At 47.8% G+C, this 20,384-nt stretch overlaps 1 protein-coding gene across 2 annotated transcripts in view; it reads right to left on the bottom strand.

Moving 5' to 3' along the window:
- SLC25A22 (solute carrier family 25 member 22) overlaps positions 1–20,384 on the bottom strand; it is a 52,106-nt gene that overhangs the window by 13,082 nt on the left and 18,640 nt on the right. The window contains exons 2-5 of one of the 2 annotated variants that reach the window (XM_027703130.1): positions 15,533–15,644; positions 11,305–11,430; positions 8,127–8,182; positions 2,428–2,518 (exon numbers count right to left, since the gene is read on the bottom strand). In XM_027703130.1, coding sequence (XP_027558931.1) covers positions 2,428–2,518; positions 8,127–8,182; positions 11,305–11,430; positions 15,533–15,552 — 293 coding nt within the window. In that variant the 5' untranslated portion in view covers positions 15,553–15,644. The remainder of the gene's footprint in view (positions 1–2,427; positions 2,519–8,126; positions 8,183–11,304; positions 11,431–15,532; positions 15,645–20,384) is intronic. The other variant, XM_027703140.1, reaches the window with a different exon arrangement.

Raw genomic sequence — 20,384 nt, 5'->3', positions numbered from 1 at the left:
AGACTGCAAACAGCTTGCAAGAGCAAGGCAAGCCCTTGGGGTCACAGAGCTTTGTGACTCAATAAAACAGCCCCTTGCAATCACTCCTATTTGCTGCATGTGCTACACATGGGAAAAGACCACGTGAACTGCCAAAGGCAAGGTACATGCACTGCCTGCAGCATGGCCAGGCACAGCTCCTCCATCAGGTTACATACTCCATCCCCAGGCCTTGGATTTCCTTAACACAGAGGAAAGGGACCCCATGGTATGCAGCCGCTCTGCAATTTCTAAGGGCCCTCAGCATCACTGCTAATGTCATGGCCTTATCCATCACCCTCTACCCCCTATGCACTAAGAAAGATGACAGAATGCACTGGAACTTCCATGTTCGTAGCCTATACCAGCCACAGACAAAAACTACAAGGCATTTTCTTTCCCATCACATCTTGGAGTGACATTTCTAGTTAGAAACACCTTAAACTATCTACCACAGCAGTATCAAGGTTCTGCCTCTCTGTCTAGCTCAAGCTGGCTACCCTCATGAGCAGAGCTGACCAGCTTTCACTCATCTAAGCCCCCTGTGGTGGTTGAATGAGATGAGTGACCCCAACTCCACATGCTGCCTAGCTCTTGTCACCCAACTGTGGCCCAACCTCTGTTTTCTCTAAAGGAAGTAAAAACGCTCTGTGTTGAGACAAAAGGCTCCCCACTACCCAAGTAGTGCCCCAGGTCACGGTAGTACCAGTCCCAGCTGTACATATGATTTAGGAGAACAGGGTGTCTTACTCTTGGAAAAACTCCCTAGCTCCTTTATTCTGAATCAAGTGCAGCCCATCATCCACATCATGTGTGGACCAGCCAAGAACCCAAAAGTCAAACTGGAAGAGGTCTGAGTGAAGACCTCAGCTGCTCGTGGAAACAGCTGCATCCCATTTACTCAAAGCCCTGCTCTAAGCTAGACCCATCACTGAGGCAGACACGCACACTTGTCCTCTGAGGAAGTCTTTACCTCTCACGGGGCAGGACATTGACTGACAGGCATGTCACATTTTAATGGCTGAAACATCACAGCAGTGATGGCTCTCACAGAATGACAAATATGTTGCAATGCCAATCTGGTTTCTTCCATGGGCCATTCTCTTAGTGGTAGTACAAGACGTGGTAGCTTGGCACCCCATTGTCCTGCCTGTACAACCCACTAAGCCCCCTCTTGGTAGGTGGTGGTAGAGATGTGCTGCTGTCTACTGCAGTACACCAAGGTGTGCCCTGCTGTCTGCTGCACGGATCAGACCCACCGCTTGGCAGGGGTGAGGAGCCATGAGGACATCATCACCTCCCACTGTCTGAGCACAGCACAGAAGAGACACTATTTGAAGAGACAGAAAATCACAAAGAGCTGCGAGCCAATGAGTCACATAGACATACGTTAGCTGATACTTTAAAAGACTCCAGAACAAAAAAAAATAGGTACATGAAAAAAACAGATCCTCGACCTGTGTCAGTCCACAATCTCCACTGAAGCTGTTGAGCCACTGATCTGCAGCAGCCAAGACTGACGTGGTCTGTTTTGGGAAGTTGTTAAGCCAAGTAATCATGCCAGAGCTTTGCATTTTCAGTGAGGCTCCACCCCATAACTGCTAATGGAAAGAGCTGGGATCATATCCCAAGCAGGCTGTTTTCCAGCTACTGTCACTTGAGGACTGGAGATAGTGTTCTTCTCTGTCTCTGGAGAAAGGTCTCTGTCTGAAGGGCGATACAAGTGTTCTCCAAATTGCAAGGGAAATATCTTGGTGAAAATGGCATTAAATATTTAGGGCCCAGCCCCTCTCAACTGCTCAGCTTGCATCTTTTACTCATATTCAATTCACATGAACCACCCTCCACTTGCAAGCTGAGCAGATAATTTTATTCCTTCAGCATTTATATGCAGGTCAGCGGCTGGGTAATGCTGCAAGTGCCCTTTGTCAATTCAGATTCACCACCTCTCTAAAACTGTTTTCAAGATACAAAAGGAGAAAAGGGAGGCTAAGTTTCGGGTCTACAGAACTTGACTTGCCATCTATTTGAGCAAGAAGGAGCATCAGAGCATCCAATAGGATGCTGAGGACAAGGGTCCTCCCAGCAGCTGTTTGAGCAATGATCAGTGCCACTGGGTTCCTCTCAAATATTTACTCTACAAATTCTGGATCTACTAACCTTGGCTTAAGTCTTGGACTATTTTTAGAAGCTTGAATAAAGAGCAGTCATCCAGTGGAGTGCTTTACGCTTCCCATTTTAGACATTACATCCTTAGCCTGAATGTAATCACCAGCTGAGCTGTTCAAGGTCAACTCATATTTCAGCCATTGCACTACCCCGTTCCACCTTTGCCCTGATGTCTCACCAGACGTGTTCCAAGAGCCGGTGTCTTTTAAGTTGACTGCAAAAGGTCAACTCCCTACTCACCCGTCTTTGGAGAGGTGATGCCGGAAGAAGTCATTGGCTGCCAGTTTGATAGCCTTTTCTGGGGTCACCAGAGTCAGGTTCACTGCAGCCCCTGGGCAAGAAAAAAAGGCCATTGGAGAGTGAGAATAAAGGAATTGTTAACTGGGTTTTTCAGGAATGTGTCGTAACTTCTGCTCAAAACCAATGACAGATGAAAGAAAGCTCCCAGTGCACCAAATGGATTTAGAAATAAGAAACAACCCTGAAAATTTAATTGGCTTTCTGCCTCCCAACACCTTGGCTTTGTGAAAATATCCCCAGATGTATTTCTACTCCATTTGCAATATGCATTTTGTAATTTCTTTAGCTTCACTACTTCCTCCCACCATGTACACATGCATCCTCTTCTCTCATCCAAGGGTGCATTCCTAGGAATTCAGAAGGATGCAGATCAATCCTTCAAAAAAGGAGTACAGTTGGATTAATAACTTGTCCCAACTCCTTCGCAAATATTTTGTGATGCTAAGAGGCAAAAGCCTCCCTGCCCTACCTTCTCCCTGCTCCCTCCCTCCCCAGAAAACACCAGAGCAGCTTGCTTATCAGGCAGCCCAGAAAAGGCAAAGCCACTGAAAGACCTGGAAGCTGGTTGAAGTCACCTGGTTCATCTGCACTGAAGTCAGCCAGCTCTAGACCCTTAGAATAAAGTGGCTTCCCTTGTGTATCACCACTTGGTGTCACTCCCAGAACAGCCACCGTTTAAGCGGCTTGTTGTCCACCACAAGCTGCAGCCTGCAGAAATTCCCCTTTGAGCTCCATGGCAAGGCTTGCTGGGGGACCTGGGGTGTAAACAAGCCTTGGCTCCCCCCCTGCCCCCCTGAAACCACCCCTTTTGTCAGGAGCAACAAACAGCAAATCCCTGTATTGTGCCTGCCACAATGAAACGTCTGCGTGGCCTGGCCGGCTGCTCTGGGCCGTGAACACTGGCATTTAGTGCAACACAGAGGCTGGGAGGCAGCTTCCAAGCTGCCCTGGGGAAAATGGGGTGAGGGAAGGGCCAGTCCCTTCCCAGTATACTGGGTTTTGCACTATTACAGTAGCACTCCAGAATATTCTCCTCCATTTAAATCTTACGGCTCAAAAAGTCCTCCAGTGGATAACCTCAAGGTCTCCCTGCCTGCACTGATGCATACAGAGCTCCAAGCCCTCTGATGGAGTTACAGTTGAGACTTGCTAATGGCTTATGAACACCTTTGCAAGAACAAACACAAATACAGGCATTTATGCTTGCAGTTGAGATTTAAACAATTTGTCCCGAAGATTCATTTTCCAAAGAGAACCAGACAGAGAATCCTGCACCCCCACTAGGCTCCAAAGAGCTAATGTGGTTCATTTTCAGGACCTCTGAATACAAGTTGACAAGAGCTGTAAGGGCTCAACACACCTGAAGAAAGGCAACTCAATCTGTTCCTCAGGATGGACTCTCCTCTCTCCAAAGGTTTAGGGGGACTTTCCTAAGATTAGGAAGCTAAATCGCAACTGAGACTCCTGGGACCACTACAACTGGGACCAGAACACAAGAATCCTTGGCACTGCATCCTCTGCTCAGAAGACACATCTCCACCACGCAGGCAATTGCAGCATGAAAAGAGAGAGATTTTGCTGCATGGGGCTGGGCTGGCCAACACATCTTCCCCCTTTCAACTCCCATGTTCAGATTTTGCAGAAAACACAGCATAACACTACCTTGTAGCAAGCTAAGCCAATGCATTCATTCCACACTGGCCATGACATCCAACAAATGCCATTATCTTTTACACAAGACAAATTAACTAGCAGGGAGCAGGGCAGCACTCTCACATTCCTGGGTTTTTGCAAACTTTTTAGTGCACCAGTGATCGCACTGCTTCAGCTTGATGTTCTTCCTATACCATCATGTCCCCCCACCATGGCTCTCACATGTGATAAGAAGCCTCACAGACATGACCCTCATGCTCTACCTCCATCTTTTAATGTCAATCATATCAGGATCTACAAAGCAAATCCACAGAGCCTAATTTTTAAGTGGAAGTGGCTACCCACGAAGTGTTTCCTCAAATGCCAAGTTGGAGATAACTTCAGCCCCACTCTCAATGGCTAGAAAGTACAACACCTGTACACAGGCAGCATGAACAACTATTTCCTTGGAAAAACAAGAAGAGAAAGGAAAAAGCATAAACCAGCTACTCTAACACCAGTGCAAAGGGTTCACTGAAAGAAAGAAAAACTCCAAACCATCAAGCAAGAAAGGCACTCAAGAAGTACGCTTCCACGTGCTGACCTCCTCCAGGAACCAGGAGGCTTTCACAGAAATTTCTCCTTCAATTGCAAATAAAGCAGAGGGTAAAAACACGCAATATACAGAAAAAAAAGTTAATGAACCTGGGTTTTCTACTACATCTTTGATATTTTCAGTAAAGCTGCTTAGCAGAGAATGCATAATCCCTGTCCTCAATAATCCATAACAGCTTCAATTCACTGAGGAGGAGAAATTAGATACTTCAGCTGCTGGCTGTATACTTTCCACAGCGTTTTCTATCTTTTTACAAAATCTCAAAGCTCTTCAATTATACCCACGCCAATGAGTATTTCCCTAATTAAAGCCAACCTTGGCCTATAGGCAACGCTACATGTACCAGAAGCAAAGACAGACAAACAGCATGGAAAAATAAACAGCAATCATTAAAAACCATTTTGAAAACAAGTAACAAAGAACGAAATCAACTAGGGGCAAAACCAGTTGTTTGCCAACTGAACTTCTAAGTGCCTTCTTCTCACTGAGCTTTGGGTTTTGTTATTAAAACACATTTCTACAGAAGCCCTTACGCACCACCAGCAACCTACATAACAGGGGGACTGAGTCATCCCCAGTGCGGCACTGGGACACGTGGGAGATATTATTAGCAGAGGCCAGGGAAGGCTGCCACACTACTGCAGCTAAACTGCAGCTACCCTCCAAATGTCATCAACAGCAGAGGGCACTTCCCCAGCCTGATCTAGGCCTTCAGCTCCCGCCAGCGAGGATAAACAGTTGGTCTTCAAACACCAGTGGGATTACCCAGTGGGACATGTGCTGGGATTTTTAGATGGCTTCTGGATGGACTATAGCAGGGAGCCGAGACAGCATCTCTCCAAGGTCCCCGACCACTGATGCCCCTGGGGTCCAGGAGCCCACAGGCACTATGGATTCATTAGCTCAGCATCATGTCTGAAGGCAGCACACCGTCATTCCCTGAGCACAGACAGGGCTAGACAGCTCCACCCAGCTTTAAGGCACTGCTGCTACCTAGAGTTATGGGAAAAAACATAAGGGAAAAAACCTCTTCTTCCTACTCCAAACAAATCCAAGAACTTGAGAGAAATGTTGGGATTGCCTTATACATCACACAGTTTGCTATGGACTACTCATACAAAGCAAGGACTGTCTGCCCACACACCCCCCTTAAGAGGTGTTCTGCAGAAAAGCATCCTGCAAGCTCAAGCCTCTTTCCTGTCCACACTGTGGAGTTTTGAATTGCATATGAAGGAGCCCTGAAGTCACACAGTGGGAATGGCTGTACCCAAACAGACCCCTTCTGTCCTCCAACAGATCCAAGTGATCTGCAGGGACAACCAATGTGCTTGTGACTTCTCCATGGGGAACAGCAGCTGCCACTTTAGCACATTAACATATAATCCTCCCAATTTCAGCTTAAAGGCTACAAATAAGAGCTCATGAGTCATTCAGCAAATTCTGCTGGGGAACTGGGACAGATGGAGGGAGCAGGAACCAATCCCACCATCTGATTTCCATATTTCCCTGTCCACAAGGATGAGACATCTCTTTATCTTCTTTCCAGAAAAGTACTCACACATTCTTCATTAATCTGGGATGTATTTTACCCACCAACCCTCTCCCTGAGAGCGAGGGAAGGGCTGCTAATGTAATCTCACAGAACTGAGGCACAGGACTCACCTTTGCACCTTGACCATGCCAAAATACTATGAAATTCTGGAAGGAACAGGAGCCATTCAGAGAAGTCCTCTCCAACCCAGCTCCCCATTTAATAGTCAGAGGTGAAAAGTAAATTCAAGCCACCATCCAGTCCAGGGAACAGACATAGGGACATGGACCAAGCTGACCAGACTCATTATAGCTGGGAAAAGCAAAAGGTACACAAAACCCTCTGCACCCTTTGAGATTTCTGCTTGGGAGTGACAAGTGGCCTGGTGATGCACATCCCCTCCACCACCCTATGCCTTACAGAACTCAGCTGTCTCTCCCAAAAGCCTTGATGGGTCCTACAGTCTCTCCTGGAGGCTTCCCTAAACAGCTTCTTCCTTCTGCTCCCCACCAAGCAGCCTGCCACTGCATATTTACAGCCAAAGTTAATGCAGGCTAGGAACACAGAAGCAGCCAGCTTCTGGAAAAAATCAAAGGGGAACGCGTCACTGCTAGCATTGAAGATGGAGCTTGCCAGGGTTCCTCAGGGTTATTTGTCTTGTTGCCTGATCCCAGGAAAGCTCAGGCAAAGCAGCCAATCCATCCCCATCATCCACCACACTCCCCTGAAACGCCCACCAGCAAGTTGGGCAAGAAACGCTTCCTGAGCAGCCAGTGCCTGCTTCCAGGCCAGCCAGCCAGCCACAGTGTCTGTGTTTCCTTAGGAGCTTTGGAAGAAGCAGCAAGAGACGCTACATGTGCCAACAGCAAGGCGCCAGCACCTCCGGACTTCCGCTTGGAAAGACAAAGAGCATGGACTCAATTATAGTAGTACTTTAATCAGGCTTTATCAGTGAATGAGTGCCACAAAGAATGCTATCTGAGCACCTCAGATAAAAACTGCATATGAAGGCAATTGACTATCAGTATATAAAATGAACCAGACCTCAGTGCCAACTAAGCCAGTTGGATTGTGCTGAGAGTCAAGAAGGTACTACATATTTTCCTCTGCTACAAATAAAAGGCAGAATTTGGCCTGCTCTCCTCAAAATCTCCTCAAAATCTTTAAAAACTTCCACAGATTTCGTGTTTAAACTATAAAAGGTATAATATCAGCGAGGAACTCGCTGCTGCAACAGACAGCCTAAGCCAAGGAGACAGGAAATTTCCAGCAGGTCAACACACAATGACCAAACAGCTGAAGCTCCACTGTGAGCCAATGTCTGATTTTCTTACCATCTCAAGGGAGTTCTTTTCTGGGGGCAGGTTATTTTTAATTTGTTTTTTAATTGCTGCTTGTCTTAATACTTGAACAAAGCACTTTAGCATGCTTGAGAGACATCAGGCCTGACCATGTTGGTGGTGGGCTTTGACATAAACTCAATCATCAACTGCAAAATAAGATACTTCAAGAGTTGATTTGCTACTGCTCCTCTGGCAAAAGTTACCGTGCCCAAGCTGGGAAACAAACACATAGAGTCCTGAAACAAAGTCCAGCAGCTTCACTTAAACTGCTAGTACAGATGACCATCAGTAAATGGTAAGGTTTAACACCACGGGGAGGACTCAAGCCCTCAATGATGGATAGCTGAGCAGACAACTGCACGGAGTAGGTTATTTTCAGAAACAGCTGCAATGTTCAACCTCTCAGGATACTGCTAGGTTATTGCTTTATATGCCAGAGAACAGAGCTTTTCCTCCCACTTACGCACCAGTGCTTCCAACGCAAAAGCTCTGCTGTGCCTGACTCAGCTTTACTTACCTCTGTACATGCCAAAGTAGCCTTCCGACCGAATTGTTTTAATGAGGCAGTCAGACCTGCAAACAAAACAGAGAGATGAACCACAGGAGCTCAAAGGTGGGTGAGAACAGAGAAAAATAAAGCAAATTCCTTGGAGTGGTTTCCATTTGCATTCTGTCAGCAAAACCCTGAGCTGAGATGGGAACTGCATCAGCCTCTGAATGTGCCATTGTTGAGGCCTGAGTACAATTTCAACCCCTAATTCACAGGGGCTTTGAAACCCCCGGCTCACCCTGCACACGCTGTCTGCTTTCTAGAAACACAAAAGGGAAGAGTGTCACTGCGAGGGCTGTTTATTCAGGGTCCCCCGTGGCAAACGCGCATGAGATACTCTAACAAGCAGATCCCCATGTATGCATTTTTAAATCCAGCTCTGGAAGGGAAATAAGGGGGGGCAAAACCCTCCATGCTGGCTTGTGTGACTTAGTCCATGAAATTTGACACAAGGCACACACACAAACACTAGATGACCTGAACACTCAGTCATCTGTGGCCTCCCACATAGATTAAAGCATTTACTTTTAACACATCAGGTCTCAGAGCAGGCAGCCAGCACTCAGGCTCTTGCCCTGGGAAGAGCGTGGCAGGGTGCCGTGCTCCAAGGGGAAAACTGGCACCTTCGTTGTTGCAAATATATTTACTGCAAATGGGAAAACTGTGCAGAGTGCTGGAATGGCACAAAGGCTTTTGAAGGTACAGACATACACCTAGCAAATCCAAAGGCGCAGTTCAAGAAGGCAGCACAGATTCCCTGGCAGAGTTTCCCTCTCTGAACCGCAGATGCACAAAGCCTGGATGTTGGCTGAAGGTGGCTTTAGGTTGTTTGGGAAGGGACAGGTACTTCTATGGCCATAAGGGAAGAGAGAGGTACAAATGCATGTATGTATACATAATTTAAGAACCAAAAGGCTCTTTTAAGCAGTAATAAGGGAAGTGTGGCTGATGAAAACAAGAATTCATTTTTAAGAGATCTGGCAACACAAGGAGTAAACTTCATCTCTGCTCTGTAGTAGTGCTGAGGTGGAAAAGGAGGAAATACACAGTTCCCTTGAGAGTTTTAAGTTCCCTACCTGGGTCAAGACTGTTCTAGGGTACCCTACATTATTTGTGAAGAGCCCATCCTGCATTGCTGCCAGTCACAGCAATGAGTTGCCCCTCTCTGCTGGGACTCTCCACATCCTTTGGGATCCCATCTTTCACGCACTCTGCCCCAGCTCCTGCAGCTTGCACACACCCATCTCCTTCTTTGGAGCAGCTCCTCCAACACATTTGCAAGCCCCAGAAATCTCAGTGCACCTTTCTCCTATCCCTCCCATCAAGTTCTTCCACTGCAGTGCTGGAGACAAGGCATTTTTCCTTGAGCCAGTGGTGCTGCTTTGAACAAGCCGTGGCTGGGAGGGGATTGGGAAGAGCTGTTCCCCATCATGCTCATGAAGCCCTGCTGCCTCACCATGCTTGCATGTCACTTCCAGCCCCTCGAGCTGCAGCAGAACAAGATGCAGCCAAGGCCATGCCCAGCTCTCTTCTCTTCCTGGAAAAGGGAGCCAATAGCCAACTAAAATGATACATAACATACCTGGGGCAGCACAGCCCAAAATCCCAGCTATCTCCAACCCTCAGAACTGCTCCAAAGTGTCTTTGGCTCTTTCAAGTGAAAGGTTCCCCTGATGCTAAAGGTCTCTTGAGCTGAGCAGAAGCAAGGCATGCTATCTTAAAGTAAGACAGCAAAATTCTTAATGAACTAGCTGCTTCCTGGGTGTTCAGCAGACACCTTTGAGATCTGGTATTGATTCTTATTTTCAGAAAAATAAGCCCCTGTAACTGGGCAGCCTTTGTTAGGAAAGCTCATCCTTTCCCCTTCTTAGAAGGAGCCAGCTCAAATATACAGGGTAAATCCTACGTATTCCTTAACAGCACCTCATCCCACAGCAATTCCTGGCTATGGAGCAGATCTGTGCTCGATTGCTGGAGAATAAAAGCCTCTCTCCTACTGAGCTTCCCTCCAGGGACGAGGCATCCTGGCATGCAGTCCCAAGGGGAGCCTACAAGTTCTCCATCCTGCCCATACTCCTGTTGCTGCCCCCTGTAAGATCAGGGGGATAAGTGATCCTCAGGGAGAAGATGCAATCTGCAGCAGGAGCAGAACACAATCAAAAGGAGAGGCAAGGCAAGATGGGAAGCTGCATCCTGCCAACAAGCCTGGACACACAAACAATGCAGGGAGCAGAGAGCATGGGAACTGTCAAGGGAAGCGCCAGAGCCCATAGCCTATGCTCGTGCATCATTACATGTCATCAGTTAGAGCAAGGAGGCAAAGAGACTAAAACCATTAACATACAGAGCATTTCCTTCCTATCCCCACTCTGCCTCAAATTCTAAACAAAGTGGCAGGGAGACAGGACAGACCTCATCAGTCCCCTCCCAGTCCCTTCTTCCCCCTCAATGACAGCAGTACTTTTGGAAAACTAAGGCCTGTGTCTGGTTCCTAGGATGAAGCATCTTGTGCTGTGTGGTGTGCATTCCCACAGCAGACACACAGCCCTATGAGTCCAACACAAGCTCCAGGGGAATTCAGTGGGCTGGATATACTCATGCCTTCTTTTCCTACAGCCTGCAGCACTTGGGGTTGTTTTGGACACAGGACTGCTGGGGTAACTACAGCATGTGCCAACCTGTGATCCTTCAAAAGGTCCACACACAGCACTCTAGACTGGGAATGGGTGACTGCTTCGTCTTTTCAAAACTAACACAGCAAAGGAAGGATCTCCAATACCAGAGTGATGGAAATAGAAGACAGGCAGAAATTCTCTCATGCGCCTGACTGCGGCTCAGCAGAGAATCGAACGGGACTCCCTGTGGTTTGGTCCTGAGCTCTGACAGCAGTGAACACTCTGCTCCCAAGCAAGGGATTCAAACAGGTGTGCCCTCCGCAGACATCTCGTCTGCTCGGCTCAGCAGCCTCGATAGCTGCTCTATTTGGATTATCTCCTCAAGCACAGCTTGCTTCAGGACTGTCCCTTGGCTTTCCTGAGGACAGTCTAGTTCCTAGAAATGCTGAACTCACCTGAAAGAGGTAACAAAGAGGAAGGATTCCCTGCCAAAAGCCCCAAGGGATGTTGCCCATGCAGGTGGTACTCACAAGCTGGTGTACATCCGCTGGCCATTCTGCTGGTTCTGCAGGCGAGTTTTTGCCAGGTCAATGGGAAATACACAGGTGACCCCAATCAGCCCAGCTATCCCTCCATTGATCAGCTTGGCAGGTAGACTGTAAGAGGATGAGATAGACAGAAACAGATGTCTTAGCACTGGGTAACATCAGGGAAGGGAAAGAGGAAAGAACTGAGCTCTTTTGCATGACTAGAGTTAACACGTCACTGTGAGAAAAGGCTGTCCCTCCCCTGCACGAAGGCAGCCCTGCCCCAAGGCAAAGCTTGGCTCCTGCTGTATAAACAGGGCAGGTGGGGAAAGCAGCACATACCATCAGGAACAACCACTGCTGAGTGGAGTGGAGCCAAACAGCTAGCCCACACACTGCTAAGAGCAAGGAAAAACCCCGTTCCCCAGGACCCAAGGGTTTCTGTTGTCCCAAGAGGAGAAAAGACAGAGTGTTGGACCATCTACCACGTGGACAGCCTTTAGTTAGGGCTGGATGGCATCTGAGCCAGCAGGTTTACTGACAAATGCTTTCCTGCACCACAATCAGATACACAGCTAATGAGAGGTTCGTGACACATCAGCTGCTACCATCATGTGGGAACGAGCCCGGCAGAAGCACCCAGCTGGCAGCCAAGGAGCAGATGGCTGCAACCACGGGAAACTGTTTCCAGACCCACTGCCCAGGGCAAGGGGAACACACACAAAGCAGTAGTCGGGCAAAAACCGCTGGACTGGCAGCCTGCACGGCCGCAGATGTGGAGACGTGAGCTCATACCTCTTGGGGAAATCAAAACCTGGCTGGCTGCATGTGCTTCCAAAACGCATGGCTTTTTCCACTCGCCCTTGTGCTCCCACGGGGAATTCTTGCAAGTGGCACTGAGTGAAAGCCAGATCAGCTAAACATGAGTTCCCAGCAAATTCAATTAAGAAAAATGTCCTGCACTTATATGCTCAATAAACCACTGCACGCAGAGACAAAGGAAGCGTGTTTGAGTCAGCTCCCTCCAATAAAGCACAAGATATGGCTCCCTGAACACAGGATGTGTTGGATATTAAACTGAGGGCTGACAGCAGTCCTGGATTGCAGCTGACTGAGCCAGTAAGGCCTAGTCCTCCCACAGGGGGAACAGGCATGCTGCCTTTCATGAGAGTGATGTGTTGCTCTGGATGGGGGGACAGACTGCATTACCCTTTGGAAGCAGCAGTGGTGAGGCTGGCCATGGCATGGTGGGGTGAAGCCTTGCAAACAAGTTCCCCCCCCAATAGCACTGCAGAGCACTCTGCATCAAGGGGCAATTGTACAGAGGATCAATAAGTGGCCATGCTTGAGGAAAAGGCAGGATATGGAGCCTCAAGGTTTCAACTTGAGGTGTCCCTCAGGGAAGCAGACAAAAGAGGGGTGGAAAAAAAATAGTCTTTGTCCACTAGTGCTAAGCATGATCTTGACATCCCAGGAATTTTCTTTCAGCCTCTGCTGTCCTGCAGCCAAAGCTCTTTCCTCCTCAACACCTGCACCAATATAACACACACTGAGCCCCAGGGCTGGCACAGCTGGAAGAAGAGGTGCCAAGGACAGGCAGACAGATCTGAGCTCAGCCCACAACTCCAAACAAGACAGTGTTGAGATTAAATCAAGCACAGTATGTTAGGAAAGCAGGCCCAAATCAGTGGATGAGCTCAGTGCTGGGCCAGGTTGCAAGATCTCACCAGCTCGAGATTCTGTTGCCTCAGGGATCTTTGCGCCACACTCTGAGAAGGGAATAGATTTACCTGCAAACTCCTACGCTCAACTTGTTCTCAGGACATGGGACAATTTCAAACAGTAAGCTTCACATCACAGTGCCCTCCTTATTTAACCCACAGTTACCCTGAAAAAGGAGGTTAGAGACCAGATAAAAGCATGTCAAGATAGAGGCACCATTGGGAAGGAGGGTATTTCAAGACAGGATCACCTCAGTCTCCCCAGATTCAGCTCTGAAGTCACTGCTGGCAGGTCACAGAGTGTGAAGCACAACAAGTGCCCCTTTCCATCCTCAGCACTGTCATCACTTCTCTCAGTGTCCCTGAAACACCCAGGGCAGGCCTCTCTCAACCTGTTCTAACAGTGAAATCATCACAGGGTTTATATCAGGTAGGAGTGAGACACAGACATAAAGATCTTACCTGCTGCTACTGTAAGTGCAAGAGACTGTCCATTTTCAGCATAGACCCCAGCAATAAAGGGGAATAGTCTGATATGTCTGGGCAAGCCAAAAATTTAGGCAACATGCACTGCAGAGGGTCTCTCCCTCTGTCTGTGCAGGAGAAACTATTGCTCAACAACACCATCACACCTGAATCCAACTATCCAGGTTCCCCCATGCACACTGCAGAGGGAGACTAGTACGGATGGACTATGGGGCAGTATCTGGCAAGACACTGAGATTAAGTTCCACATGCACTGAAATACGATGCCCTTGATCTCACCTTGTATCAAACCTCTGCTGTTGATATTAGTCTTTTGCTATCAATCTTGTTCTACTAAGGAGTGAGAGATGCGTGCTGCAAGGAGAGAGGGGTTTGGTAGACACTCTAAGCTTAAATAGATTTCCTTGGCTTGGCTGCCTGTGACTGCTGCAGACATGTGGTCACCTAGACTGGAGATGACCAAAGCAGGAGAGCTGAGGGATTTGAGGCACAGAGAATAACGTGAGACAAAGGCCACTGCACCTGAATAAAAAGCTTTCTCCCTTGTGACTAAGTCATCTCACTTTTCACGTCAGCGCTCTCTGCTTTCTCATGGGATAAGAATACACTGTGCTTGGTCTCTCCGTCCTATTTAGCTTCTGAACATCTACTGCCTCTCACTACCTACGTGTGCAGGGCTTAGTGAAACAGGGACAACACAGGCTAGCATGCAGATAAAGCCATTTGCTCAATTTAACACAAGAAGGGATAGAAGGGCATCCCAGTTCTCCTCTCCTAGTGCTCCTCCTCAGCCCTTTTAACTAGTCCCAGTAGTTAACAAGCTGCTGTTCGCACCGCCAAGAGTACATTGGAGGGGCCAGGAAACATCCGATAGGACATGTCTCCTCTTCCTTTAAAATACCAAGCTTCAAATGGCCACGGACATCTGGTCCTTTTGCTCTGCTGAGGCTATCAGGAACACACACCTGTCAGGCTCCATGGAGGTGAATCTCAGCGTGCCCTTCATGGTGTGCAGGAACAGTGCCAAGTGCACTCCAAATGCCGTAGCCAATGACGGGCATACCTAGGCAAATGAACACTTCACAATGCTGTCTTATTATCAGCACAGCTCAGGACTGTTCACATTTGCAGAAGACAGGCATACAGGAAGATATCCTCACCGTGGTAAGCGCTAAGAAGGGCCAGCCCTCTTGCCTGCAGCATTCAGGCACTGCCTAGTCCTGGCCCTCTGTCACCAGGTTTCATTCACCCACTGACTCCGCTTGCCCTGAGCTGGTAACCTGGAAAAGCAGATGCTAGAAAAGCATCACAAAAAACCCCACAGGAATCCCACAGCATGCAGGAGTCACTTATCAAGGCAACTTCATAAGCAACAGAAAGTTAAAACTACGTGCAGGATTGTGCAGATCCATCTGACACAGCTATTAGGAAGCTAGAGGGTAAAACTGTCTTTCCACAAACGCATCCCAATTCATTTCCAGGAAGGACTCAAATTAAGCCTTTGCATATGCCAGGACTAACACTCTAAAGTTCCCGCTGTGCACTTAAGTGTCACTAATCATTGTTGGTTCTCCATGTTCCTGCAATCACTCAAGCACTGACTGGCTTTAAAAGGGCACAAGGCTGCACAAGGCTACGTGGACTTTGTAATTACAAGCACTGCATCCTTGGCTGGTCAAGGAGCTGGCTTTGCTCCTTTGATGCCAGCAGCTGAAGTCAGCAGGTCAAGGTGACCTTTGAAAGAGGAAGCAAAAAGGAACACACTTGTGCAGAATATAACGCAGAGGGCAGAAGGAACAAGGCAATGAGAAAAAAGAACTGGAGAAAGCAGAAATGTGACATCATGGTAGAGACAGAAAATAAGAGAAGGCTGAAAAAAAACAGATAAAGAAAGGAGCAGAGAAGAAATCAAAACTGTTTAAAGCCGGAAGAGATGATCAGGTGATTATCTCCAACCTCCTGTGTCAAAAACAGAAATAAGTTTGAAAGACAACCAACAACTCAAAAAATTTTTTAGAAGTTACCTGATCTGTTTATCAGCCATTTAATTCAAACTTGTTCTTGTTAAGAAATGAATCCGTTCCTTCAAATTGTTCTTTTTCAGTCACGTCTTTTTCACTTCAGTTTCTTCCTGGGAAAGGACAGAAAGACACCAAAGACACAAAGTTGAGACACTTACACTCTTCCTGAAGCTCAGGTGCTACTGGGCAGGCTGTAGGGTTAGGCCAGCTGAGGAACAAGTGACTTAAGGGAGCACCTGATCTCCTCAGAGAGGAGACTGAGCTCCAGAGGAAGCCTTATAAATGTGTGCGTGTATATAAATATACAGGGACATATGGAGGGAAGAGTTGCCAGAATCATCAGGCTCTAGCAGCACGTGAGGAAGGGCAGCAGCCAGGCAAGGCACAAGCTCTGCCCAGCATCCAGGACAGCAGTGTCTGTCACTTCTCTCAAACTCTAAGGAGCGTTTCGCGCCATACCATATGGATCCCCAACCCACTGCAGGTCCACCCAGCTACCCCAAAACAATCACATGTCATTACAAGACTTGTTCAGCACTTCCCTCCAACACATATGTGCTGTTTCTAAAGGACAGTCTTCAAAAAGCTGCACTTCCAGAGGTTACTATCCTTCCTCTATTTCCGAGCCCAAACAGAGAGCCCATGTTCATTCTTGTGCCCACATTGTCTTTTAAGCAGTGTCTGTCCCTCCTCAAGCTATTGATGTGACTTTTTGTCCTTTGGCCCACTCCTTTTTTCAGCTCAGCTGTGTTGGCACAGCACTGAAGCTTCAAGACTGCAGGAGCTAGTTTTCTCTAAGACTCCTAACTGCTCCTGTTTAACAAGAGCTGGTAGAAGTTGCCACACAAAGAAATCTGGGCACAAGAGAAAATTTCAGAAGCAGCCACAACTTTCAGCTTTGTGGAGACATCCTTGCCTCCTCACCTCCAGCCTGGGAATCAGATGCTCTATGCTTTCATCAGGTATATCAACAGCACTCAGCCAATTTCTTCCCTCTTGCCTTCTACCTGCCACCTCGATGGTGAGCCAGAAGCAGAGGACATACCTTTGCCCTTTGCCTCTGGAATGAAATTTGCCCCTTAATTGCAAACTTCCTAAGTCATGCAGAATCTCACATCCAAGAAGGTGACACAGGCTGACACTTCTGCTCTGGAGATACAACCTGAGTCCCAGAGCATTCCTGAGAATAAGAGGCCTCTGAAAGTGTAAAGAGCTAGTGACTGCGCAAACAAGTACGAGGAGTTCAGCACTGACCTGCTCCCCCTCCCTATTACATCAAATGCCAAGGATAGGACAGCATGAAACCATTTGTACAGTCTCACTCTTGGACGACATGAGACTGAAACTGCCTTTTCTGGAGTCCCGCGTTCAACTAAAGCTGTGAGAGACCAGCATATGGAGCTCACTAAGGAAATGGGCTCCTCTTCAAAACACTGCACACAAACCTCACCCTCCACACTACAGTGTTAAATCTTCTGTGACCCCTCTTCAGAGAATTTACCTGATCTCATCTATGGACACAGACCTTAAAAATCTCCACATCAGCTAAGTCTGTGCTTTCCGAGCGAAAATCACTTACACCTTTCATGTGCTTTCATATGCACGTCCACAAGATCAGTTTGGTTTAGGTTAATCTAATTTTCTATCAGTTTAACCAGAATAAGATCAAAATATAAAAATACAGGCAGATCAGTTGTTGAAAGCCTGTAACCCTGGCATAAAAAAGCCCTGAGCTGCAAAAACTCATGACACATGGTAATGTCTACATCCTCAATAGGATATTTGTGTTTATTGAGGCAGCTCTGACAAAACATATGTACCGCATGGTACTGATAGCCTGCACCAAACTGGGAAAACTTCCTCCTTGTTGCCCCTGCTGCACCCTTTCCTGTAGAGAGGCATTCAGGAGGCTGGGCATTTGCCCCATTGCAAAGGGCATCACCAAGAAAAGACAGCAAGGCTGACAATATTCACCACTGCCAGGTAGCCAAAAGAGTGAGAGACCAATATGGGCACACAAATGTATCACAGGGCTGTTTCTTACCTGATGACACAAGTAGGGCGATGGAGTCCCTCTGAACCAAGAGGGACTCAGGAGAGCTGAGTTTAACTCTCTCTTCCCTTTTTTCTCTTAACTTTTGGCTTCAGCCATCTACCTGCCTAGGAACTACAGAGCCCTCCTCGGCTGTCTGATCCAGCTGGAAAACTGCTCCTGCTTTCCACCAGGGAACAGACGCTCCCGCTGCAGCTGCACAGCAAGACAGGGTAAAAACAACCTTCCTGGGTTTAAAACTGGGCAAAGTTACAAGTTTCCTTGGTGCTGGCTGTAAAGCCAGCAAATACCAGGACTAGTATCATCTCCCCTAACAAAAGCCACTCAACTCGTGGATGACCGACTGGAAGCGAACAATGTGATCATTTTACAGCAGACACCAGCACTTGATAATTGTTTAAACAGCACCTGGCACAGCAGAGGCCTTTATGTCTGTGGAGAGGGGATTTTAATGAATTAAGGGATTTTAATGCACTGAAGTGGAAAGCTTATTTGAACTCTGTTTGTTTAAACAGAGCTCCAACGAATGACCATTTGCAAAACAAACCCAAAGTCACTGCAAACTTTTATCTGAGCACTTTGCTGTACTCTACAGGACTCCCTAAGCCCTTTAAAAGATGGTGAATGATGAAGCCCCCAGCACTCTGTCCAGGGAGTTTCTGTAGAGAGCCAGACCCCAGTCGCTTCCAGGGGAAGAAAATAGCTGCTACAGTCCTGCAGCCTAAGAGGTGGAAAACCAGCCTGGGAAGAGAATGCCAGTAATTTTATAGGACATTTAAAATACAAATTCAGAATAACTTTATACATTTAACCTAGAAAGAAAAAAGATTAAGTAACAACCCAAGTATATCTCCCCAGAAACACAGTGCTCTAAGGAGCCAAAAGCTGCAAATAAAAGCAGGCAAGCATCTGCAACCAAGCAGGGACGTAGCTCCAAGTCTTCCTATAGGAGCACTGTCAGGGAGCAAGGCTTGCATCTTCCTAGGAAATCTCCCATCAGCACCTGCACTGGGGCAGCAGACAAGCCAGCAACACCAAAAAGGTGCTGATGCCTCAGAAAGGCTTTGTATGCTTAAACTTCATGGCCAGGTGGACAATGGCACTCACAGCTGGAACTGGGAATCTGCATGGCACAAGGAGCTGAGGAGCTGCAAGGAAAATGGTAAGGGTGGGCAGGGCAAAAGAGAGCCACCAGAGACTCACCTGAAAGCCAAAAAGGCTGAGCAGTCATCACAGAAGGGGGATCCTAAGTTAAACATCCCATAATTAACAGTGAGAATTGCATGGGCGTATTTCCTTCCTAGAGTGCTGTTAACACAGCTAGGCATGGATTAATGCCCCATTACTTGCACACCAGGACATCCCTTTTACATTTATTAAAATGATCGAGCAAATTAGTTTCAGAGCCACACACACACCGCAGCAGAGGGAATCATCTCCGTGCTAGGCAGAGAGGCGGTGCAAACAGCCCAAAGCTCACACTGACACATGTAAATAACCTAGGAGCCTCCTCAACCCTGCCTCTCCCTTTTCTCACCTCTCAAAAGCCAGCTCCAGACAGTGACAGAGCAGCCAGACTGGGATACCACAAGGCAACCCTGGCAAACTCTGGATGTAGCTGGTCCTCACAGTCTAAGCCACCGGCAAAGCAGTGCTATTTTTTGCCCCTGCCTTGCCACACACCACATACACTACCCACACATAAGGGTTTCTTCAGGCCAACCTTTGCATCTGCTCTCCTGATCAGCCTGGGACATGGGGTTGAACTCTGAACCTTTGGTTCTCGCCTTATCACATGAGGGAAAAGTACTTACCAGAGAATCACAGCTCAGCGTGGGGCATGGAGGGGAACACACAGACCTCATCTTGTTTCATACCATGTGTCACACTAGTAAGCTTGGACTGGAGATACAGGCACCCAATATCTCCTCAAGCCAAGCCATCACAGGAGAAGGAACAGGGCAAGCTTACCCAAACCTCTTTGACCATGCTCATTGCAATTAGTGCATCCACACTGCCCTGTGGATGTGGGTTGCCACCTCTACCCCCAGATGTCACTGCTCTACCCAGTCTGACCTGCGTACAGCACCCTCCTTCTCCTACTCTTCCCCTGACAGGCTGCCAGAGCCACTGCTGGCATCCTCCAAGACAGCTGCAGACTCCCAGTCCACCAGCGACCCCAGTCCTGCCAGTAGCATCCTGCACCCCTCCCAGAAGCCAGCTCTTTGCTTCTGCCCTCCGCCAGCCCTCCCACTTCCAGGCTCTCTGCTCCCCAGCAGCTCCACTGCAGCTGAGCACATCCTCTCAGGCGCAGAATGTTGGACATGCCGATTTGTCTGAGCACGCATAGGCTGACGTCTTGACAGAAAACCTTTAGCAAAAGTCAGTGGGTGCTGTGGTCGAAGAAAGCAAACCCATCTTCTCCCTACATTTAAACATGTTCCCATCCCTGATTTCATGCCAGCACAAACATTGGTGCAGAGCAGTCAGGCAAGAATGAGATAGAACTGGAGGCCAGCACACACTGGGAGCTGTCACTGAAAGCAAATGTCCAAACTACAACCTTGACTTGAGAACAAATAGCAAAAGGGGAAGCCAGGACTCCCTTCCACATACTTTGATTTGTCTTGAGAGCAGGCAAACTCAGGGACCAGTGAGAGAAGCTGATGTCAAGAAACAGGGCTCAGAGGGTGAGAGGAGGGAGCAAAGCCATGCCAGCATCCACTGTGTCAAGAGGACATAGCCACGCAATTGCTCATAGTCAGAGAAGGTGGGGGAAGCAATCAGCAACAAATACCCACT

The sequence above is a fragment of the Neopelma chrysocephalum genome, unplaced genomic scaffold (assembly GCF_003984885.1).
Source record: "Neopelma chrysocephalum unplaced genomic scaffold, ASM398488v2 Primary Assembly neopelma1_24, whole genome shotgun sequence".
NCBI lineage: Eukaryota > Metazoa > Chordata > Aves > Passeriformes > Pipridae > Neopelma > Neopelma chrysocephalum.
The sequence above is the reverse complement of the archived record's forward strand: the minus strand, read 5'-3'. Positions and strand labels throughout refer to the sequence as shown.